Raw genomic sequence first — 26,047 nt, forward strand, 5'->3', positions numbered from 1 at the left:
CGGTTTGATTGATTTGGGAGTTGCCATTTCTAAATGGCCATCTTTTCCCCTTCAAAATAACATTCTGCAATGGAAAAGCTGTGTGATCAGATCCAGAAAAAGGCAACCAAGTTTCCTTTTGAGGTTGGCTTCAAAATTGGAGTAAATGCAATAGCAGTGGAGAGAGACTGGCCAAAATGTTTTCTGACCTGTTTTCCAGCTCGGAAAACAACCTTCAAAGAGTTTAGCTAGTCTTGTTATAAGAAGAAAAAGAAAACCACCAGCTACCTTCACTTACCACAGCCTTCCCCAAATCCAGATAATTCCGTATATGTGGACTTTAACTCCCTGAATTTCTAACAAGGGCCTTACTGGCTAGAGAATTCTGGGGTTTGATAACAAAAGAATTTGAAGAATGCCCAGGTTGGAAATGATCATATTAAATACAGTTAGTCCTCAGCTTACAACCACAATTGCACCCAAAATTTATATTTATTTTATTTATTTATTTATTTGATTTGTCAATCGCTTACAAGATAATAGGTATAAGTATAAATATGAGTAAGAGTGCAGGAAATAAATATGAATACATGGGGACAATAGGACAGGGATGGTAGGCACCATGGTTCACTTATGCACGCCCCTTACAGACCTCTTAGGAATGGGGTGAGGTCAATAGTGGATAGTTTGAGGTTAAAGGAGTGGGGGTTAGAGGATGTAACAACAGAGTCAGGTAGTGCATTCCAGGCATTGACCACTCTGTTGCTGAAGTCGTACTTTCTGCAATCAAGTTTGGAGCTGTTTATATTGAGTTTGTATCTGTTGTGTGCTCTTGTATTGTTGTGGTTGAAGCTGAAGTAATCATTGACTGGTAGGACATTGTAGCAGATAATTTTGTGTGCTACACTTAGGTCCAACCATAGGTGGCATAGTTCTAGGTTGTCCAAATTCCAAATCTCAAGCCTGAGGATGTAGGGTATTCTGTTGCGAGCAGAGGAGTGTGGTACTCTTCTCGTGAAATACTTCCAGACTCGCTCAATTGTATTAATGTCCGATATACAGTGCGGATTCCAGACTGATGAGCTAACTGTTGCTAACTGAGACATTTGTTACGTGAACTTTGCCCCATTTTATGACCTTTCTTGCCACATTTGTTAAGTGAACCACTGCGCTTGTTAAATTAGCAACACCGTTGGTTAAGTGAATCTGAGTCTCCCCCAGTGATGGGATTCAGCCAGTTCGCACCAGTTGTTAACTTTCTGAGCAATTCGGTGAATGGGTTGTTGGAAGAAATCATTAGGGGAGAGAACCAGTTATTAAATTATTTGAACTCCACCACTGGTCTTCCCCATTGGTTTTGCTTGTCAGAAGGTTGCAAAAAGGGGAGGATATGGGATGGCCGTAAGTCACTTTTTTCAGTGCCGTTGTAACACTGAATGATCACTAAGTGTGTCAAGCCCGAAAAGGACATATGTGTAGCCATTTTAGTTAAGCTTAATATATATTCTTTTCCTTACTTTCTCTGTGGCAGTCATGGGGGAAGGTTTCGGGCTCGTCACATTCCTAAAGGGGGCGGAGTGGAGATAAAGAGAGTTGTTTTGGCTAGGTGATCTTCCTTCCCGTGGGAAATGAGCTGTCCTTGCTTGGGGCTCTTGAGGTGGAGATTTATGACATCAAACATTGTTGAATTATTTTTGTTGGAGAATGTGACTTTTGGGGGTTGTTTCTAACTTGTAATATTGTGGGGTAATTCCGGGTTGCGTCAGTTGTGGAATTACTATGGACTTTGCCAGTTTGATGCTTTCCTAAATAAAAGAAAACTTTTTGAAAGATGGACTTTGTACTTTTCTTTTTAAATGGATTTCATCACTTGGAAACCTGACAAGTGAACTGTTGTAAGTCGAAGACTTTTAATAACTGTGCCTCAAACCCAAACACGAGATCTCAACTTGTGTATGGAATACCCCAAACAGTAATTTGTTATTTGAAGATTGTTTCCATCCTATCCACAATTTTAGCTTGGTACACATAATAATACAGTGTTGGCATTTATGCCATACTTTTCCTGAAAGGTTAATATGCTGATGACCACAACTGTGTAATAGTGCTTGCAGCTATTATCTTCATTAACAAGTTGCTCACCATTTCATAGTACTGTGTAACTGTTTTCTTCCCCTCTATTTTTTTTAAATTCTCTTTAAACTCCTGTGTGTTTAAGTACTCAATTGAAGCTTGCTCAGCAATTTAATCTCCTACTAAGGGATATTTCTCTGCTATTGCCACCAGCCATCATATTCTATCAGAATCAGGCAGTCTGGGGCCTTTTGTTTTCAACATGGCTATGTTTGAAAGTGTATCTCCATTATGCATCACTCGGAAAAAAAACACATCATTTTCTGAAAAAGTGTGCAGTTTGATGGTCTTTTCTGCCACTTGTGAGAACCATGAGAATAAATATTAAACGAAGTTCCAGTTCATTGCCAGTTCATTTCCATACCAGATCATTATTATTCCTCTTGAGCAAAACAAAATGGACAAGAGAGCTGCTTCTACAGCTTTTGCTTATTTACTAGATTTATAGCCTAGCCTGTCTTACCTGTAAATAACTTGCATGGAGATTAAGAGAAAAATGCCAAATACAAAAAGAAATGATTACTTAAAAAAAAAAAAGTTCAAAGCATAACTCCAGCCACACCAAGTAGAAAGTCATCAGTTAAACCAATTAATATCTAAGAAGAAGAGATATATCTTGCTGCTTTTTCTAAAATCAAAGACAGCCAAGATTGATCGTAATTCCTGTGTGCTTTCCACATTTTGAAGACAATAATAAAGGAGTGAGTCCTTTAGTGTTCAATGAATAAAAGTCTCTGTGAGCTGGCCAGCATTTGACTAAGCACCATTTTACAAATGGTGTAAATGTTCGAGAGCCCTTTGTTAAAGCTTCCAAATGACATGGTTTTCAAGGATCAGATACTAAACGTGTGCAAGAATGCCATGAATTCTGCATCTTTTTTCCAGTCAAAACATTTCAGTGAAGGATAACTACATGAGAGTAGCATCAACCCATCTTTTAATGTGGTCTCTCTCAAGTGATCTGTAAGATGGTATGGGAAAATTGGACATGTACCTTTGCTTGTTTTTGGTTTTTTCGTTCTCTCCCTAATGCTAGGCTAAACCATAGTTCTTCTTGGGCTCCTTTTTAGATGCATTCTTCATGTGTCTAATTTCTTCTCTAGGAATGGAGGTGGACGGAGTGGTACCTTCTGCGCCTGCACCATGATCCTGGAGATGATCAGGTGTCACAAGCTGGTGGATGTTTTCTTTGCCGCAAAGACCCTTCGCAACTATAAGCCAAATATGGTCGAGACCTTTGTAAGTAGTGAGTAGCATTCCTCTGACCTATTTCTTCTAAAGAACGCTATGGTATTTCTTCAAGAAATTGTGGGACTTGCTCTCGTAAAAGGTGGCAATGACTTACAAAAACAGAAGGTGGACTGGGGGCATTTTTCAACTATCAAAAGAATGTCCATACTTGGAAGCTTATACCAATTACTGTGAACCTTTGATATGGAAATTCTGTGGAATCATCACAGCTGGTATAATTCAGCATGCTACTAAATGAGAATAAAACAGTAGACATTTTCATTTGTGTCATGCTTAGAAATGTCTGGGAAGGAATTGGTTGCCCTTAGGAAGAACAAAGAGCTAACATAGATTGAGGTGTAGTCTGATCTTTAGTGCCAGTTGAAATAAGTTTCTTGGTTTGATGAAATGACAGGCAACTAGGGACCTTGTAGGTCATCTAGTTCAACCCCACACCCACCTATGCAGGAGATCCTACACCATTTCTGACAAACGACAGTCCAACCTCTTCTTGAAAGCCTCCAGTGATGAAGCTCCCACAACTTCTGAAGGCAACTTCTGTTCCATTGATTGATTGCTCTCAACGTCAGAAAATTTTTCCTTATTTCCAGGTTAAATCTCTCCTTGATCAATTTCCATCCATTATTCCTTGTCTGGCCTTTGGGGTGCTTTAGAAAATAGCTTGGCTCCTTCATCTCTGTGGCAGCCCCTCAAATATTGGAAGATTGCTATCATGTCTCCCCTTGTCCTTCCCTAGACTAGCCATGCCCAGTTCCTATAACCGTTCTTCATATGTTTTAGTCTCCAGTCCCCTAATCATCCTGGTTTCTCTTTTCTGCACTTTTTCTGGAGTCTCAAAATCTTTTTTATAGTGTGGTGACCAAAACTGGATGCAATATTCTAGGTGTGGTCTTACTAAGGCTATATAGAGTGGTATTAGTACCTTGCTTGATCTTGGTTTTGTTGTTCTTCAGTTGCTAAGTCATGTCCTACTCTCCACAACTCCATGGACTATAGCATGCCAGGCACTCTGTCTTCCACTGTCTCTGGAGTTTGCCTAAATTCATGTTCTTTGCATTGGTGAATCTATATAGCTATCTCATCCTCTGCCATCCCCTTCTTTCATTTCTTGCCTTCCATCTTCCCCAACATCAAGGTCTTTTCCAAGGAGTCCTCTCTTCTCATTTGATAGCCAGTATCTGTCCTTCAAAAAAACAACAACAACCCCAGGGTTGATTGGTTGGCCACATTGCAATATCATTAAAACCAAATCAGAACGAAAGAGGGAAGTGATACATACCTGTATAATCAGATCAGGAAGCATAAATTGCATGTGCAATAAATATCTCAGAGGAAAGGTTTTCGCTGTGTACAGTCCCCATCTCTTCCCTCTCAAAGTGTCCTGTACCAACAAAATAGATCTTTTATATTGTTATGAACTATATCTCCCAGCAGCCTCAGCTAATGGGGGAAGATATTGGGCAGATTTTCTGTTCTGTAGAAGAAGAAAGAGGAGGCGTGCCTTAAACATTGCTTCAGAGGGGAAATACAAGATTTGGATTTTGAATTGTGGATTATGAAATTTCTCCCTTGCAAAATGAAATGCCTGTAGAGGTTGCTCTGATAGCATTAGAAAGAAAAAAAAATTCAGTTGAGCAAGATAGAGGATGGAGTATGGAGCCAAGGCAATTTAAAAAAAAAGAGTAAACTGACATGGAGTTGGGTAACCTGTTGGGCTAAATTGCAAGGTATTAGGATATGCAAACTAGTGTTTTCAACCAGAACTCAATCTTCCCCTAACCTCTATTGAACCTGCAAAATCTGATTCCTGAGACTCAGCTTAATGCTCTCACCACAGGAGTAAATGAGAGTGTTGCTATTAGTAGAGCTTTACTGATTTGCACCTGTTAAAGGATCTGGCCCCAGCATGCATCCTTCTCTGATGCTGGGATTTTATTTCTCTACATTACTATAAAGAATAGGATCTTTTTTCCTCCAATCCAAAAGTATTATGTCTTTGATCTCTTCCTTTCTGATGTCCACCCACAGATGAAGCTCTGGTGTTTTTGCTTCACAGGTTACCAACAAACTAATTGAATTTGCAAAAGTCTGCTGCTCCCGCCACATGTGTACGCATACATGGAGTGTCTGTATTTATTTTATTATACATATGATTTCTGTAGCCACCTACCTCATTCGATTGATTCTGGGTGGCTTGAAAGATTGAAACAGATGAAACAACCCAATAAAACTGCCCGACACCCAAGATTAAACTGTTGATCCCACTCACCATCAATAGTAGCAGAACTCTGACTTAAATGCCTAGAAAACGGCCAGATCCTCAGTGCCACCCAACTCTCTGTTCTATCTAAGTCAGGTAATACCCAACTCCAACATTGTTTAATAGAAGGGACCTTTGATGACCTAATGGTTATGACACTGGCTCACCATCCAGAAAAATTCAAGTATTACATGGTGAGGTGATCTCCTGTTCTTGCCCCATCTTCTGCCAACCTAGCAGTTCAAAAAGTGCAAGTGCAAGTAGATAAATAGGTATCACTTTGGTGGGAAGATAACAGCATTCCATGTCCCTTGGTGTATAGTCATGCTGGCCACATGACCATGGAAGCAACTTCAGACAATGCTTACTTCCTTGGCTAGGAAACAGAGATGAGCCTGCCCCCTAGAATTGGACGTGATTGGACAGGGGAAACCTTTACCCTCCTCTCCCTCCAACTTCTATATTAAACCTGGTGGAGTAGGCAGAAGCCATACAATAAATCTGTAGATCATTACTCAGTAAGCAATCACATCTAGGAATATTTTTTCAACCGGTTGACATTAAAGGCATCGGATTACAAACTGGAAGACCAAGATTTTTAATCCTGTTTAGGCACAAAGCCAGTTGTGTGACTTTTGGCCAGTCACTCTCTCCATCCAAGGAAGCAGGCAATGGCAAACCATTTCCAGAGTCAAGATTCAAGAATCCGGATTACCTCAAAGGCATGTCTACACACACAACTTGGTAGGGTGTGTATAGAACTGTAGCTAATACTGTTATACTTTTCTAGCTTCTTTGAGGAGAAAGAATAATGGGAATTAGGTTATTATTTATGCCTACATTTATACTTTGTTGTTTTCTCCAAGTAGGTCAGAATAGCATAAGTATTTTCCTCCCCCCCACCCTCTGATTTCAACCTCACAACTATTCTGTTGAATAAAATAGGACATAAAAGGCCTGAGGTTAGATTAGAGATAGAAGATCTGCCAACCTCAGTTTCTACAAGTTTCTAATTCTTTTCATTTTCATAAAGATAAACCTGCTACATTAAACTGGTTTCTACATCCGTTTGCATATATTAGTGTAAGCTTCCTATTATTACCCAGTTTTGAATATTGCCTTACCTAACATACTTTCTCTTGCTTGGTGTGAGAAATGAGTGCATTTTATAGGAGCTGTATTACAAAATTCAGAGAAGTGTGAAAATGAAAAGATAATTGTGTCCCGACCCATATAATAGTTTGTGAATTGTGAGTTATCTTGTAACATGCTATGGAACATTGAATGTCTTTCTTCCATACTTCTGGGTTAGAAGTATCTCAACACAACTATCCCCATGTTTATTCAATTCAATGATTAATCATTCTTGCTTTTAAATTCAGAGAGTTCAAGACCATGATTTTTTAATATTTTCCTAACTAGAATAATGCAGTACTTCTTGAGCTATTTATTTTTCTTCCCCCACCACCCACTCTGAGATGTGATTAGATTTTGAATAAAAGGATTCATGGCATCTTTAGATCACTTTCTGCAATAGAACATTTTTTAGAATTTACAGGGAATAACTTAATCAGTTGTACTGTAGATCTTTGTCACAATTACCTTACCACTGGAACCTTTTTGCTATAACTTAATTCTTCCTAGACAGGGACTTATTATTTTCAGAACTTAGTTGCCATAGCTGAAAACAGCTGCCCTGGTTGTTTTTTTAAACTAAACTTAAAAAGGATTTTCATGAAATGGTTGCTCCTATATAATTTAGGCTTTTTGACAAGTAGGTAGTAAACCACCTCCCTTTCGGACTGCAAAAACCAAAAGCCACGTCCTGCATCAACCAAAGGCTTATCTTAGGGGTTGCCAATTTTTCAGATCTCTGGTGTCATTATGCAATCGTATTTTGTTAGGTTGTAGTTGTTGAAAAATATTGGCAAGTTCATCCTGAGATGACATGTAATAATGTTGAATCTCACATGAATTTTCAGCACCCTCCCTTTTAAAAATATATATATTTAATTTGAATTAAATTTTAATCAAGTGAGAGAAGGGAACCCTGCTATCTGCAGGTACAATATTGAATTATTGCTTCCCTTAATGGTCAAGCAGGGTTTTCAAGTTAAGACCACAGCCAAGATTAAATAATCTTCTCCCAGGACCACTTTCTGGTAGCTCTTTTTATTTTTTATGTTATTATCTTATTAAAAGCATTTATAAACAACTCATTACCTAAGAGAACTTGGAGTGGGTTGCAATCCATGCCACCAAATGTAGCAAGCAGTTAGCTAAAATATGAAATAGCAAACAATGCTAACCAAGAAGTAGAGAACAAAACATAATCAGATTACATAGTTAGTCATTGATTTACAACCACAATAGGAACCCAAATTTCCATTGTTAAGCAAGCTGGTTGCTAATTGAGTCATTCTGAATTTTGCATCCTTTTTTTGTTAATTGAATCACTGCAACTAAGTCAATTATACTGTCACTAAACGAATCCAAATACCCCCATTGTCTTTGCTTGCTGGAAGCCAGCTGGGAAGGTTGCAGATGGTGATCACATGACCCTGGGATCCTACATTCATTGTAAATACATGCCAGTTGTCAAGTGCCCAAATGTTTATCACATGACCATGGAGATGCTGGGATGGTTCTACAGTATGTGCAAGAACCAGTTACTAGTCATTTTTTTCAGTGCCATTGTAACTTCAAAGGGTCACTAAACGAATGGTTGTAAGTCAAGGACTACCTGTAGATAATATGCCAAGAGCAGGAGAGCAGAAATCAGGGAACTAAAGTCAAATAATGCCAGCTTGATCTGGCTTCCATCTGAAGGGTATTTGAAGCCCATATGGCTGGAATACTGGAACGGTATTCCAAGCCTGTGGCTTCCACCGGAAGGGTATTCCAAGCCCATATGGCTTCCACTGGAAGGGTATTCCAAGCCTGTGACTTCCACCGGAAGGTTATTCCAAGCCCGTGGCTTCCACCGGAAGGGTATTCTAAGCCCATATGGCTTCCACTAGAAGGTTATTCCAAGCCCGTGGCTTCCACTGGAAGGGTATTCCAAGCCTGTGACTTCCACCGGAAGGTTATTCCAAGCCTGTGGCTTCCACCGGAATGGTATTCCAAGCCCATATGGCTTCCACTAGAAGGGTATTCCAAGCCCATATGGCTTCCACTAGAAGGGTATTCCAAGCCAGAGTCTCACATCAAAGCCATTCCTCCCCCATGATCCCAAATAACCTGGCTCTCCCCAATATTCTTAATGAGAAGAGTCCTCTGCACATGTTAACATTGTCCCATGACAAGACTAGAACTCCAACCGCCATTTCAGCAGTAGCACCGAAGCCAACATTCTTCTGTTGGCCACAAGGATGAATATTAACTCTTATACCATAGAGAACTAAAGATAAGCCAGTTCAAGTTTCTTTTTAATATTCCCTTCTTTTCCTGAGCTTAAATCATATTTGTGCTCCCCATTTCATTCAGTTTCCAAGGTCATCTCCCATTTTCTATCTTTTCCACCTTTTTCTACAATAACTTTAGCAGGATAAAGTTTGCATGTACTCACCCTCTTGTTTTCCCTTTCCTTTAAAGGAACAGTACCACTTCTGCTATGACATAGCCCTGGAATATCTGGATTCACTGGAGACCAGATAGCATCTTGTCCAAGCATCCCAAAGGCAAGTGTTTGTATTGGGTTTGGGCCAAACCTGCATTTTGCACCCAGACTTTTCTTCTTTTTTTTTTTGAATTAGAGTGAGTGAGAGAGAAAGAAAACAAAGCAATGCAATGGAATAAAAATGAAAAAAAGGCAAGATACAAGGACTATGTTGTTCATTCTCTACCTTCATTTTTGTTCCTCCTCCTCCTCCTCCTGCTCCTCTAGTTGCCAGCAGAGCAGAGCCTATACAAACTCAACCCATGTACACAGTGTTGTGCATATGCCAGCCATGAGTTTGATACCTGCGTCTCATTTCTATGTATATGGATACTGGTGTGCAGAATGGGCATCTCCGGTGGGTCTCCTTGTGATGCTAAGACTCATCGGCTGGAAAGAACCGAGCACTACAGGCAGCAGACCACAAGCAAAATCCAGCCCCTGTCAACACGGCCACAGGAGATTGGAAGAAGCAATGGAATTTTCTTCTGAACGCTTAAGATGCTTTGTGGGCCAAAAAAAAAAAAAAAAAAAAAGGATCAGCCTGCAGTTGCAGTCATTCTTTGGGAAAGCAACCTGGGACTCAAATGCTCATTGGACTTGTACAGTTTTCATTCTGTCTTTATAGCCACCTCTTTCTTGTCTCCAAATGAGTGCCTGCCTCCAAAGAGAGTTTATAAATTGCTATGTGGCAGGAAAACTGCTGTAAAAACAGAACAAAACCCCAGTCATCTAAGAGGAAGAAAGCACATGTGTATCTTTCTTTCAAATGAAGGTGTTCAGATATTGTTCATAACCACCGTAACCATACACTGGAGTGTTTTCTTCCAAACAAGCTTTGGAAGAGCCTTACTTAGACCATAGAATCTAGTCCAACCCTGTGCTGAAGGCAGGAGATCTTATACCATCCCACTCAAACGGTTGTCCAGTCTATGCTTGAAAACCTCCAGTGATGGAGCACCCACAACTCCATTGATTAATTGTTCTCCCTGTCAGAAAATTTTCAGAATGATGGTGCCTGCAGACTGCAGCCCCTGTCAGGCATCTTTCCAAGTAGGGCTACCTAACCCGTGAAACTCTCAGTAGTGCAATCCCTTCAACAGGTTTGCCCCGATAGCTCATGCACGGAAGCAGACTTCACAGGTCACCAACAAGCATGGGAGCCGGAAGAGAATCAGCTCATAAGCATGTTTAAGCAAAGGGGCGTGAGGGAGAAAGGAAAGGTCCTTATTAATCCAGATATTTCTGTTTCAGAGTCAAGTGTAGACTTTCCTGTGTGTGTTGGTGGCGGTTTTGGAATGAAAACGCAGTGACAGATAGCTGTTTTCGGCACTTATGACTAATGTGGTGGGAAGACGTTTATGCTTTGGAAAGGTGAGCTGGTTGGGTTTGGAATAGGTAGCTTTATCTGTGCAGTTTGGCTTGGAGTCAGAACTTACAGGAGTTAGTGTTGAAAGGTGCCAGCATAAGAATATGAAGGGTGCGCAGGTATGGTTTTATAAGAATCAAAGACCTTGGGTCTCATTTCTTTCTTTTGCTCCATCAGCCAAGCTAAACAGATTATTTCTACATCTCCCACTCTTGGTGCAAGGTATCTGTTGAGATAATTACTAGAGGAGTTTTTAATGCAGAATAGCATTAGAGCAGGGGATGTGCTCTGCATGAAAATTGAGGTGCGCCATTCATTTGTTTAAAGAGACGCAGACACTCCAGATAGGCTAAGCAAATTTTTACCAAATGTGGAGGACCTGCCTGTTCAAAACATTTGGCCATTCCACTTCAAAAGCCCGAAGCCTCCAGTTTTCAGGCAACAAGATGTAGACAAAATCCATGTGCAAAAGTTTTTATTTTTAATGCAAAGTTGTTAATGTGCCTTTGTATCCTTTATGAAATGCATCACACTGATGTAAACGAATGGTTTTCATCTGGAGCCATAATGAGGGAGTAAACAGCATTGAAGTGGCAGTTGACATTCAAGTGATTGAGACCCTGCTCCTTTTTGGTGCACGAGAGACATAGAACACACATTAAAAAAGAGAGGGGGGGGCTTCAGGTGCCTGGCGGCACCCGTGATTTTGACCCCCTTCCTCTGAAATCTTTGGATTTCAGGCCATGAATCTGTTTGTTTGTTTTTTTCAAAATACTTTTAGTCTTGTCAACGAAGAGCATTAGTTACTGTGTTGATAGATGCAGTAAAGGAAGAAGATTTTTCTAGGTCAGGATATTGATTGACTTAGCCAAGGGAAAGAAGATCTGTTGGTTCACAGAACAGATATAAAAATGATGCATTCCTTCTGGGAAAAAATGGGGAGAACGAAGCATCAATATGAATGGAAACCCAGGCCGATACTTTTAGGAATGACACGGCAGCTTATATTATTTCATGCATCTACCAGGTTGTATTTTCTGGATTTTTTTTTCCTCTCCAGAATGCCCAAATGTCACATCTCGGGACTTTTTGGGAAGGAGAGAATGGAAGGAGTCAGTGGCACCATCAGTGGCACCTGCTGTTTTGGAATCTCTTCCTTTTTTTGGAGGAGAAAGTGGAGGGGGCGGGGGAGGATATAAAGCCTTTTCTTCCACAGTGAATTCTGGGGAAAGTGAAACGATGCCTCTCCAGAAGGAGCAGCTAAATATAGTAGGGCAAAGAGATAAGAGGTATGGAAACATTCAGAAGGAAGATGGAATGTGTATAATAGCATAAAGTGTTCATAAATGTAATCCCAAATGGGTGATGGGACAGAAAGTTCTTTTCAAGAGCTAAGTTGAGAAACATCTTAGGTGACGGAGCAAGAATTCATTAAAAAACTAAATTTTGCTTCTAACTGACATGATGCTTCTGAGGAGCCCTAGGCCATTACTTTCCAAGTACTTCAAGTTTGAGAGGACAGTCCTAGATTTTTGTAGCCGAGCACAATGAGGATGATGATTGTGTGTGATGTCTTTTGTTACTGATCCCAAGGTCAGAGGCAAGTATGTAAATCGTAGGTAAGTCAAGTATTATCAGATGCTATATGTTTCATCACCTGAAGCCAGTGTGGAAAAGTAAGAATGGAATTGGTTCAGTATAGTTAAGAGACAATCCTCAGAGGCCCAGGTATAACATGTAGTTGTGCCAGATTTAAATAAGTGAGCAGAATGGAATTATCGAAAGATAGAACAGATGGAAACCTGAGGCTGAAACAGCAGGGCTGTTCTTTTTCTTTTCCTTCCTCCTGTGGATGTGAATGTGAAGATGAAGATTGATTAACGGGACTAGCAACATGTGGTGTCTGGAGTTTAAAGCAAAGACAGATGCCATGTGCGCTTTTGCAGAGTTTGTACAACTAGCGCGTTAAAAAGGCTAAGCCTGGCATACAGTTTTATATAAATACAGAATATGGGAGCTCAGAGAAATATTCTGCTTATGGAAAGTCACTTCTTTCATTGCGAAAATAAGAGAAGAAAAGAAGTTTTAGCTTTAATGATTGGTCAACTTTAAATGATATACTTGGAAATACCTTTGAAGTTGAAGACCTTAAAGTTGCCAAGGTTGAGAAACATTGGCTTAGAAGTTTCCCCTCTAAGTGAACCCTTGGGAATTTCTCAATATAGTGATACCCTGGTATGCAACTGCTTCAAAACTCATCAAGGTTGGTACTCAGAACCAAACAGAACAGAATAACAGAGATGGAAGGGACCTTGGAGGTCTTCTAGTCCAACCCCCCTCCTTAGGCAGGAAACCCTATACTATTTCAGACAACTGGTTGTTCAATCTCTTCTTAAAAATCTCCAGTGTTTGAGCATCCACAACTTCTGGAGGCAAGTTGTTCCACTGATTCATTGTTCTCACTGTCAGGAAATTTCTCCTAAGTTCTAGGTTGCTTCTCTCCTTGATTAACTCGATGCATTTTGATGCAAAAATGGCACTGGCACTTAGACTTATATACTGCTTCACTGTGCTTTGCAGCCCTCTCTAAGCGGTTTACATAGTCAGCCTATTGCCCCCAACAATCTGGATCCTCATTTTACCCACCTTGGAAGGATGGAAGGCTGAGTCAACCTTGAGCCTGGTGAGATTCAATTTGCCAAATTACTGGCAGCCGGTGATCGGCAGAAGTAGCCTGCAGGACTGCACTATAACCACTGTGCCACAAATGTCCCGGTACTTGTAGTTTCTTTGGTATTCAGCACACTGCAAAAGGAAAAGGAGGATGGCTACAGAGACTGGGCAGGAAGTCAGCCATGCTGGGAAGGTCACTGACATGGGTAAAAGGATAGGCAGAAAGTTTTTCCCAACCAAAACAAAGTTCATGTGGTAAGTCACCTGACTTGTTTGGCACTTGTACTTTTTAGTACCTGTCCCACCTCGCAGAACCAATTAACACTGAATACCGTGGAACCGCTGTAATGGGCTGTACTTCTAATTAGACAAACCCTCTTTTTGGTGGGGTTGATGCTAAAGCTAATACCTTTAAAAGGTTTGAAGAGGCAGGTTCTGATGCAATTCTCGTGTATCATATTCTGTCAAGGAAAACAAGGTGAGGGGTTTTTATATGTATATAAATTTTATTAGAAAGCAAGGTGTTGTTTTCAGATTGATTGAAGCTGAATAACCTGGTGCTTATTTTCAAGATATGTATCTATTTGTAGATGATAGAGCAAGGGAGACCACTTGAAGAATGGTTATATTTGGAAAGACTATTTCACATCCTCTTTTACAATTTTGCTACAGCCAGACAGTTTTGAGCAGAAGATTCCCCAGTTTTGCAACCTTCAGTTATGTTGGCATTACAGCGCCTAGAATTCTGACTGCTGATTGTCCTGGGAGCTGTAGTTTCAATGCCTCTGAAAATTGTCAGTTGGAAATGATTATTTCTCTGATTCCATGAGAATTTTTTTTAAGTTCAAATCTTTAATACAATCTTTGACCATCTTTTACAATAACATAATATAGTTTGACATAACAATTCATTATTAGGAAAGGGGAAGAAACAACAGGACTACAAAACAACATATCTAACTGAAAGTTTTGCACAGTTTTGCACCTTGGTGAAGATATTTGGCCATCTGAAATGCAAGTATGTGGTTAGCATCACTTAAAAAATAATAAGCATAAAATTTATCAGTGTGGATCTCATATTTGGAAGAGATTGGGGCGATCAGAGAACATCATTAAAAAGCATCCTGAATGAGGTCATGGGTGAGAGTTCTTCCTTCTTGAATCCACAAGGGCAAAGTCTCTTCAAATAAGGACCCATGAAATCTTCCAACCAGTAGAGCTGATGGGAGGGCATCAAAGCAAGGCTCTGGAAAAGGCCCATATATATTTGTTTTAGGCTAGATTATATAGAGGGGTGTGTTGGCTCAGCAGTTAAAGACGCTGAATTTGTCAGCTGGAAAGCTGACAGCTTGGGTTCAACACGAGAGTGCCACACAACAGGGTGAGCTCTTGTTACTTGCCCCAGCTCCTACCTACCTAGCAGTTCAAAAGAATGCAAATGTTGAAGTCCATAAGTCTTAAAAATTACCAAGCTTGGAGACCCTGAACTAAATAGTCTAACAATCAACTTCTCTGTTGTGCAAGAACTGACCTACACTATAGAAGTACTTAACTTTACAAACGGGGTATGGTCCAACACAGAAAGGGAGGCGCTCATTTCACTTGTGAGTATATTTTACAAGCTCCTTTTTATGTTACTGCTCATATTCAGAAAAACCGACATTATTTTATGGGTAAGACATCGGTTTTTGAGCATAGAATCTGTTGCTTTCATTATCGCATCACCTGAGCTGCTATTTTGAGAGGTGTTACCAGAGCTTAGATTTTCTGACTCAAAAGTACAGACCGTAAGAGCTTCTAAATGAGTCATTTCTTCCCCTGTGGCTTAACTTAAAATCTCGGGGAGAATATTCCAGTCCTCAAATTCATCTTTTCTACACACCCCTCTTTTACCTTGGAGAGGCTGATGGGATGAAGATAGGAAAAGTCTTTAGCTATTTAAATCAAAACTCTTCTATAGGTTCCGGTATAAAAGATTGAGGAATTTGTGGTTTTCTCTTTTATGCATTATTGGACATCATTCCCCATTATCCCCAGCCAGCACAGCCCATGATGGCAAGATATGTTCCCACATCCTCTGCTGCATTTTCCTAAATGGCAAAGTGACACATCCACAAAGGAATTATTTATGGTCCGGTTGCTAATTCCATTAGAAAGTTTTCCTGATGGATGTCACCAAATTTAGTCAAGTAAGATTGACTGGGAATGAGATGGGTCTATGGATATATTTGTTTGACCTATTGCCTTGAAACAAGACAATTCTGCATAGAGGAGGGAATAGTTCTAAAAGGGAAGCACACGGTTTGTTTTAAAGAATAAGGGTGATACCACTTTGTAAGAACCATTCTTGTTTCTTCAGCTATTATCAGGAAAATACCTCTTTTAAGGAAGCAGCTGCCGCCTGCATGCATGTATGCATTCTGTATGGATCATCCATTCTGCTCAAGTTTTCTTGCACTTTAGGGGGAAAATATATTTCAAAGATTTAAGTGTTCCTATTAGAATGCCAATCCCTTAGCTGAAAATGATAGGTGTGTATAAGAAGGTAGAGTGAAATGTAGTCACAAAGCAGAAGAAATAAGAGTTTTCCTCTTTGGAAACTGTCCAGAGTACAAGAGATGAGAGAGTTTGGGATTTGGAAATAACCAGATAAATAATGCAGACCCCGGCCAACAGTTTTTTAGATAAGCATTGACCAAATGGAGATGATGTTCACCAGAGTGAAGGCGTGTTTTAAAAAGTCCTGTGAAGAATGCTTGAAAGAATTGCCTTCATTTAGCCTGAAGGGAAAACAAAACAAAACAAGATGAGAGATCAAGAGGGAAAAAAAGGGACTTATGCTGTGCTTAGATGCCTCCCAAATAATAAACGCCAAATGGCAGACTATAAAAGATATTGACAATTCTATGAATGGTTACCTTACAAAACACAGATCAGCATTACTGCCAATGAGACTGAATGACAAGGAAGCAGATTTGGGAAGAAATATCCTGGGAGATATAGCAATAATAGTAACACTTAGACTTACATACCCTTCCTTAGTGTTTTACAGCACTCCCTGTGCAGTTTACAAGGTCAGCATATTGCCCCCAAACAATCTGAGTCCTCATTTTATCAACCTCGGAAGCATGGTTGGCTGGATCAACCTTGACCCCATTGGGATCGAATTCTATACTGTGGGCAGTTTGAAGGCAAATATTTGCCTGCAGTACTGCATTCTAACCACTGCGCTACCAGGGCTCCTATGAGATTTCTCAAGAATGTATGGTTTCAAAGACCATTAAAGGATTGAAGGAAGGATTGTACAGGCAGTTGTCAAAAGTGTTACCGTACATGCACAGGAAAAGGGACTGCTTAGGTGATGATCTTTGACTAAAATGATTTGAAGATGCACTGTGATCCAGATGTTATAGTATCAAATGGAGAAAAGTCCCATTTGTTTGCAAATTTGCAAATTTCCAACTTAACACACCTGCCCTAGAGAATAACACAGGGGTCTCCAATCTTGCAATTTTAAAACCTGTGGCCTTCCTGGGGAATTCTAGGAATTGAAGTCCACAAGTCTTATTGGAGACCCCTGGAATAATGGGTGCACATAGGAATGGTGCTCCACCATTTATGTTATGTGGATAAATAAGTAAAAGCAGCATTATCGAGTAGATTTATTTCCTGAGGAAGGAACAACATGGCAACAGATATACAGCTAAAGAATCCAGTTGTGTTTCCATCTTAAGAGAACAACTAATCATGGCCACAATGTTTTAAGATTTTCTGACCTCTTCTTCTTCCATCTTAATGGAATTGACATTTCCAAATTCCTGTATGGAATGACTTGATCTGTCCATTGTATAAAGAGCAAAGCTTTGCTTTCTATTAGTTATCACACTTCACCAAATGTTGCAACACTGTTTATGAAATTTAAATGTGTATTTTGAAGGAAAATGTACATTTTAAATCTATTTTGAAAAGAAACGTGTATTTAAGTACATATTTTGAGAAGATTTTTTTTTACAAAAAGCCCTGCAAATCAGTGCATACATGGAATAGGATCCTAAATATAAAAAAATATGTGTGAAATTGGCATGTAACGGAAATAAAAGATTGTCCATTTGTATTGACTATGCACTAATAATGGGATAGAGTCTTTGTTTAAGTAACTTGTTGATTTGCTTCATTCATAAATGATCACTGATGAAAGAAATCAATTTAATGGGAGCTGGGACCAGCTCATCCATCAGGTGATTCTGTTAGGCTGATGTAACCTGTGAAAATGCAGGGAAAAAAGAATTTCCAGGGATGAGTAAAACACAGAACTGATTTTGTCTGAATATAAATGTCAAATGCCTTCATTTTTGATGGATCGGTTGCTGTATCATCGTTCAGACGCCTTGTATTTCCTAAGTGGTATCCTTTCATCCATTGCAGTGTGAAAACTCAATGTTTTTTTCCATTGTTAAGGAAAAAGTCAAAAATCAAAAATATTTACATTCCAGGACAGGTTCATTTTGCAGGACATTTAATTTTTCAAAAAGTGTTTTTCCCCCCTCCCTCAACAAGGGCAAGCATTTAAAAGAATAAATCCAAAGTGCTCTCAAAAGCATCAACTCTTCACCTTCCTCCCAAATGCTCATCCTGTCTATAAAATGTGTACAGAAATTTTTGTATATAGAGATAAACATTATCCATATTAATAACAGTATACATATTTATCAGTATTACAAATTCCATGGTGCTCCCCCTTCCTTTTTATTAAGAAGTCGGTGAAATAAAGCATTTTCAACTGAAGACAAGTGCCACCAAAAATGTTATCCTTTGGAGTCTGTTGTTGGTTCACTGTGGTTTTCATGAACACTTGCAAGGAGGTCCATGCAGCAGATGGGTTTAACATTGACTTGTGTCTTTTCGCCCTACTTTGGGCCAAGCTCTGCATCAGCCACTAGAAATGCCTTATGAGCAAAGTTGCTTGTTCCACCAACTTTGAGAGGTGAAGAAAAGAGAGAAGTCCATAATAGGAAACAGGGTTCCACAGGAGATGCCAATCTTCCCTTCCCATCATCTCTGGGGCAGTATGTTGTTTTTCTTTCTTTTTCTTTTATTGATCTTTAAAGGCAATGTTTGAAAAATAAAATAAAATACATGTTTGGAAACGACCATGACTTTTGAATGTCTTCCACTATATGATACATTAAGGCAAGACCTCCTGTGAAAGTGCCGAATCCTTTGTCTGTGGAGATTCTCAGCCATCCAAGTCATGGTTGTCCCAAAGGTGCTTTTTTTTTTCTTTCAAAAGGCAACTGGACTTTGTTTGTCCTTGAAGACGTTTCACTTTTCATCCAAGAAGCTTCTTCAGTTCAAGTTCAGAAAATCAGAGTCCAATTGCCTTTTGAAAAAGCATCTTTGGGATTGCCGAATCCTTTGCTGTTACAATGAAACTCCATGGAAATAGTTATGGATTAAATATGTTATATGGAGGGCTATGTATCAAATTCACACAGATGGGGAATAAGCCATGGAAACTCCCACACATTTACCTGAATTTTGAATAATTGAAAATACCGAGCTGATATTTTATCATCCTCTAGCTTTTATCGTTTATATTGATGCATCAAAATAATCCCTTGGTTACATTCTTAGTATTTTCACTCCACAAAGGCTATTAATATTATAGTTGCTTTCCACGGCTATTTTATTATTATTGGTATTATTTTAAGGGAGTATTTTATATTGCATCCTGTAATAACCAATATCATGTACTTTTAGAGATTTACACTGTGCCTTTTCAAACAAAACTTAAGGTGAAGTTACTTAACAAAAAAAATGGGAAAGCTTGTTACAAAAATTCAAATACAGGTAGTCCTTGAGTTACAATAGTTCATTTAGTGACTGTCTGAAGTTACAATAGTACAGAAAAAAATGTGATTTAGAGCCATTTTTGACAACTTTTGCAGCATCCCATAGGCATGTGATCAAAATTCAGACGCTTTACAGCTGACTCATATTTATGATGGTTGCAGTCCCCTGGTGTCATGTGATCATCTCTTGCAACCTCACAAGCAAAGTCAATGAGGAAGCCAGGTTCACTTAACAACTGAGGAACTAACCAACTGCAGTGATTCACTCAACAACTGGGGCAAAAAAGGTCGTAAAATGGGGCAAAATTCACTTAATTAACTAAGCAGCATAAATTTTGGGCTCAATTGTGGTTGTTAGTCAAGGACTACTTGTAATAGGCCAACTGTGGGAGACCAAAAAAACCCAAAATAACACTTAAGAGTATACTAACTATAAAACTCACTATGTAGTTGTGAGAATCTAATGATCTTTGTCAGATACAAGATGAACTTTGAGAGATACCTGAATTTTGTTCTTGTTCAACATAGATACAGTTAACTAGGTGATCTCAGATGGTGAGACAAATATTTAGGTAGTTCACAAAGAATGGGTCTATGCTAAGCCACAGTTAAGATGAAAATCACCCTTAGATGACATCTAGTCACAACCATCACTGCCACCAGCATCAGTCAATCCTGTGCTATTTAATCTTAGAACGCCAAGATTTTAACTTAAGTTGCCTAATAACTAGGATTTTGTTTGATGCAAGAGACTGTGGAGGTTGCAAAAATCACTAGACATAAACAACTAAGGAAGGGACAGCAGCTTAATTTGGAGCCTCCCTCTTAAAGGGAAGGGTCAGTCAGTTTGTAAAAAATCAAGGAAAGAGATTTAAATTTTCATTCATTCATTCATTCATTCATTCATTCAATTTGTATAGCTGCCCATCTCAATCAGTCATTCTGGGCAGCTTACAATTCAAAAAATACAATTAAAAATACACACTACAATTAAATGTTCAAAGATACTAGATAATTACCTTGGCAGTAAAATGGCTGTAATTTCCTAATTCTTTCTTGATTCTGTCCCTTATTTAATTCTTGCATTAAAACTCCCTCGCTGAAATGGTTATTATTCTTGCTTCCTTGATCATGCAGAGAGCTTGGCACTAAGTAAAACTACATTAAAAATTCAGGATGGAGTAATACATTTCAACAAAATGTATATGAAAAAAGCATACATTGTGCAAAGTCATCCTGAAAGTTATTGATTGTAATTCATTCCATTAAAATGTCATAATAGGAGATTTAATTCATTATCCAGCTCTTCTTCCCACAGGATTCAAAAGCATAAAAGAAGTAAAATATATATTTCATTATTTTTTATTTATGAAGACCTATAGAACCAGCAACCGAAAAACTACTTTGCCACATTTTTGCTCTAGAAATGGTCTCGAGGCAATACAACACCATTTCCTTATTCTGCAAAAGAAGTGTTAACACAAGGTCCAAGTTGCTCTCTGAGTTGGTGGTTTTCTGACCAGTGCACTGATGATGTTACCTAGTTTGGTAATGAAACATTTAAAAAATCCACTAAGCTTAGAGTGCACCAAGGACCCCACAGTTTTGTAACCCTGAGCTACAAATACTCTCTTCTATCAAAGTCTTAGGATGTTTGCACCTGCACATTCATCTATGCTGGTTAAAATAAATAAATTAGTCCTATAAAGTTTTATCTTCAGTTGGAAGCAATTTCTCAGATTGCCTGCAACCATACTGGTTTTCTAAGAAATTGGATGGTTCAAAATAGTTTGCAATTCCATGCCATGGATTTTGCATGATTCAAAGATCTTGTCTTGAAGCTGATATAAGTGTTTGACAAATGCAAGGAAAATCAGAAGATTCAGGCAGTTCAAATGGGTATGAAGATTTATTGCAAGCTTAAGCTCTCTACAAGAATCTGAACTACTAATAGGCAAGGGACATTAGCGGGAGATAAGAGTAGAAGGAATTAAAGATGGACTGGACTTAGATTCCTTGTGGGCACAAAAGGGACTCATGACTGATTACTTACTTGACCCCCTCCCTCAGGCTCAACTGGGTCATCTCCTACAGTGTTCTTCTGATACAATCTTGAGTTGTTATGCATCCTTTCAAAGCCAACACTTACGCATGCAATCAAGCGAAGAGCCTCAGGTTGTGCCTCTGGGCCTACTGAAAGACCACGACAAAGACAGAGATAGAGATATAAGGACAGATTTAAAACCTAAACATGCCATTCTTAACAGGTTATGAGAGTACTTGAGTGGGAGAGCTTGCCAACGTTTGCCTGAGGTGATTCATTCATCACAGAGTAAGCTTAATGTGTTGCAATATTAAAGACTTCCTCTAAAAGTTGAACCTTAATTTAATGGAGGCACACAGCAAAATAAAACTTTTTAAAAACATTCTAATTGAGTCATCCAGGCTGTTTAAAATCTTTAATTACGTTTGGTGAAGGGTGTGATAATTAAATGTTGCCAATAAATAATAAAAAGAGAATAATGCAAATTAAACTCCGGAGCTCTGTTTATAGAGGCATTAATTGAGCCTGTTGTCCTTTGTGGAAACGTGTGCATATCTAGGTATCTGGGGGAAATGGTATTGTCTTCCCCTCTAACCATGTTCATTGGATATAAGTTGTTCATGGATATGGATAGAAGAGTGACATCTGCTATTGGGAGCTTCATGATAGGTGTGACATAAATAAGTGCTTTCACACTTGCATTTATAATCTGTTGTTAAACAAACAAACACACACATACACACACAGCCAGATTATTAGATTTTTAAAAAGAACAAATCTTCCAAACAAATTCTCAGTGCAATATGTTAGCCAATACAAAACTCAAGCTATCATGCCCCTGGTGAAGACTCACTCTGGGGGAGAGGAGGAACAGCCAACAGAGAGTGGAAGTGTGGCTCCGGAAGTTGTAGAGGAGCCTGATGAAGGGCAGAGGCTGGCTGGGCAGTCAGAGGCCCATCCCTTCTCCATCCTAGGGCATGCAGGGAGGAGAGGATAAGGGAGAGGAAATGGCATGGTCTTTGGGGGAGGAAAGGGCCTTGATCCTCTTCATGGGCTGCAGCTGTGACAACTGGATAAGAGGACAGACATGCGTACGGGCAAGTGCTGGAAACAAAGCGTGGAAATATCTCTAGTTTATTGTTCCTCTCTAAGTTTGGCGTCCTTCCCAGTGTGCATTCTGTTATCTGTGTACATCTTCCAGCCCTTATCTTGCCTGGTTTGTGTTGTTTTTTACCCTTTATAATTTAAATGGCATTTCCTCCTTCTTGTAATTGCTTGTGTGGGAGTTTTTCCGTCTCCAGTCAAGGATATTTGGAGCTTGGAAGCAGAGTGAAGGAATAAAAGGGGCTATACCTGTTTTTTGTGACTGTGTTTATTTTGTATCGCACCCTGGGTCATCATACAAGCTTTCACTGTTCTTAATGGATGGAGAAAAAAAATGTAATATATATATATATATATATATATATATATATATATATATATATATATATATATATATATATATATATGATTAATCTTGGTATCCATCCCTTCTAATCAATGAAACAAAAAAAAAATGACATTAAGCCAAATGTATGAATGGAGCAACAAGTAGTTTTAACCTGCAAGCATTTTTGAAAGGAACAGCAAAATGAATATGAGGAAGGTAGGGAAGTCAGGAGGGAAGTTTCTGGAAGCATTTCATGCATTAGGTTTGGAAAGAACTCTGATCTTTTGACACCTCAAGTTTGTCTTGAAAGTCTCATGGCAACCCGAGGCAAATTGTATTTTTCTATCTGTAGCTGGATGAAGAGGCAGGATTTTTTAGATGGAGCCAATGATTGGGTCCTTCATTCCTTTTAGAGAGGCTGATGGAGTTATGTTTTATTCCCCAGGTTTGCTGAATGCTGCTCACGAAGAAGCACTTTTGAACAACATTCCAATCTGAAGACTTTGTAGAGCAGGGCTGTCAATCTCCTGGCCCACACAGGCCAAATGCATCACGTGCTGGCCAGGCCCAAGCCCGGTTTGGTGAAAGGGCGGGGGCGGGGAGGTCCCGATATATCACATGACATTGCCATGATGACATGAGTTTGACATCCCGTTCCAGAGCAAATGAGACTTTGAACCCAGCGATTATGAGTCAGCATGTTTGGCTACAACCTCACAGCTGACACATCAATTAGTGTTGAAAAATGGAGATGGGTTGGAGCTAGAAGCTAAAAGCTGGTTCTTGCTGGATGTTGTGGTAAGACATTGACCTTAATGATACTTGGTGGAAACAGATGGTATCTGTCCAGGGATACCATCTGTTCCATCTAAGGGAAGGATTTGGTTTTGCCTAGCTACCTTAGCAAATCAAGGTTGATTGATGTTGCTGATCATGCAAGCAAATAGCTGAATCCAAGCAGAAAATAGCCTGCTTTCTTGTCGGGAGTCAATGGGACTAAAATTAGTAGTGCTTACTTCTGATTAAAGCTAAGGCCAGTGATCTGTGAATTTGCTAGGACCACTTTGGAAAAGTTTTTTTTTTTTTCTAAATTAGTTAGCGAGCTAGGCAAGAGGCACTGCAAATCATTTAAGAATTTTCTGCTCCAAGCACATGGAATAAAATTTTGTTTTCTATACCTATGGATGGATGAAAAAAAAGTAATGCAGTAGTCCTCCGCTTAGAACCACAATTGAGCCCAAAATTTATGTTGCTACGGTAATCAAGCTAGTTCTAAAGTGAATTTTGGCTCATTTTACCACTTTTCTTGCCACTGTTGTTAAGTAAATCACTGCTCTTAGTGTGTAGCACAAAACTTGTATCTTATTCACTTCATTGTAGTTTGCTTCCAAGAACAACTTGTAAAATGCATCTTTTTTTTTTTTAAACAAGAAAAATGCTTGAGTCAAATAACTTGCCATTATTTCTAACCGAAATCAATGGGGCTTATTTCTTATTAGATATGTATGCAGCTGCTCATTAATTTCTGCTGGAATCAATAGGGCATATTTGCCAATACATATGGATAGGATTGAGCTGTAGTTTTAAAAAGTTTTTAAAAGATTCCGTCTTGGGTGCTAAATTTAAAATTAAATTTGTTCCCTATGGAAGCCATGAATCTACTGAAGCTCAGTTTTATAAATAGCAGAAAGCTACATCTTTTAACCATCCTAGCAATCTCAAGTTAAAGCTAAACGCATAATTTGTTGCAAATTAAACATAATGGGACTTGAATAATTATGTTGACTTTTGGAAGTACTTATAGATAAATACATGATTAGATATTTTGTCTACTGAAAAGGAATATTTATTTTGAAATTTTTTTAAAAAAACCGTCGTAACCCATTGAGAGTTTGAGATGAAATAGTTTGGATAGGGGTGCTAGCCATTAAAGAAATAGGCATTTGATGAAAATTACTGTGTTTGAAATGGAAAGAATGGCATTTGCTGCACTTAAGTAGCTACTGGAAGAAGATGTTTGTGGATTCAAAAGGTTGCATCTCGCTTGGGGGCCTCATCACTTGTCTTCTGAAAATGGATTCCCTGGTCTGCCTCCCACTTCCATTCTTCATCCAAACCTGTTTTTATCATGCCAGTTTTGAGACAATCCGTGCAAAAACTGCAACTCACCAACACACTCATAAGAACCAAGCTGTACAGGGGTAGAATATAAATCCCAATAAAAGTTCATCACACAGCCAGTGAGGTATATAGAACATAGAATTGGAAAAAAGCTCAGAATTCTTTATGTCCAACACCCTACTCAAAGCAAGAGATCTTATACCATACCAGTCAAATAGTTATCCAATCCAGAGGTGGTATTCAGCAGGTTCTGACCAGTTCTGGAGAACTGGTAGTGGAAATTTTGAGTAGTTTGGAGAACCGGCCAATACCACCTCTGACTGGCCCCACCAACCCCATCTATTCTCTGGCTCCCATTGAGTCCCAGCTGATTGGTTGGGTCTTTTGTTGCCCTGCACAGGAGAACAGGGCTGCCATGCCCACCAAGCCTGGTAGTAAAAAAATGTGAACCCCACCACTGGTACAATCTATTTTTGAATACCTCCAGTGATGGAGCATCCACAACTCCTGGAGCCAAGCTATTGCATTAATTAATTGTACTCACTGTCAGAAAATTTCTCCTTATTTCTAGGTTGACTGTCTCTTTAAAAAGCTCCCACTCATTACTTCCAGGGGTGGGTTTCTACCGGTTCTGTCCACCTCTGTAGAACTGGTAGCTCTGAAGAGCAGCAGACACCAGGCATAGCTGCAGTTAGAAAAGCAGGAAAAGAGGGCTGCACACAGCATGCTGATGACGATTTACAGGCGCACGGCTCACAGGGTGCAGGCAAGCTTGTAAATCCCGAACTGGTAGTTAACCCTGTCGTATCCCACCCCTGATTACTTCTTGTTCTTTTTGAAGCCCTGCCTTTACTTTAAATCTCTAGTGACTTCAGTCTAGTCAGGCCTGAGAAGATGGGAGGTTCAGCCAGTACATTGTCCCAGGGCCCATGGAGCTCAAAGGGGGCCCATGAAGGGGAACATTTTTTTAATTTTTTCTTTACAAAACCAGCTTTTTAAAAAGAAAAATAGCAGGATGGTGTGTCAACCTGGATGTGCCTAGGTGGGGGTGGGGTGGGAACGGTGGGGATGGCTTGGAGCAAAACACTCCAAAGCTGGATCAAATCAACTCATCAGAGGGCAAGCGACAAGGAAGGAAGGTGTGCCCTTCCTGCGCAGCAGTGGCAGCAATGATTGCCCCCCCTCCACCTTCTCTCTCTTTCTCCCCTTCTCCCAATTCTTAAAGAATGAACTTTCACTTCTCACCCTGTCAAAATCCTTCACGCCGAAAGGAAG

At 39.4% G+C, this 26,047-nt stretch overlaps 1 protein-coding gene across 5 annotated transcripts in view; it reads left to right on the plus strand.

Moving 5' to 3' along the window:
• The window catches only part of PTPRU (protein tyrosine phosphatase receptor type U), a 385,271-nt gene extending 366,798 nt beyond the window's left edge, over nt 1–18,473 (plus strand). For 4 of the 5 annotated variants that reach the window (XM_087939815.1, XM_087939816.1, XM_026702462.2 and 1 more), the window contains 3 exons: nt 3,216–3,351; nt 9,218–9,303; nt 9,510–18,473. In XM_087939815.1, coding sequence (XP_087795941.1) covers nt 3,216–3,351; nt 9,218–9,280 — 199 coding nt within the window. In that variant the 3' untranslated portion in view covers nt 9,281–9,303; nt 9,510–18,473. Of the gene's footprint in view, nt 1–3,215; nt 3,352–9,217 lie in introns of all 5 variants that reach the window. The other variant, XM_087939817.1, reaches the window with a different exon arrangement.
• The last annotated feature ends 7,574 nt before the right edge of the window (nt 18,474–26,047 follow it).

The sequence above is a fragment of the Pseudonaja textilis genome, chromosome 10 (genome assembly GCF_049901715.1).
Source record: "Pseudonaja textilis isolate UNSWEBS1 chromosome 10, rPseTex1.2, whole genome shotgun sequence".
Classification (NCBI taxonomy): Eukaryota; Metazoa; Chordata; class Lepidosauria; order Squamata; family Elapidae; genus Pseudonaja; species Pseudonaja textilis.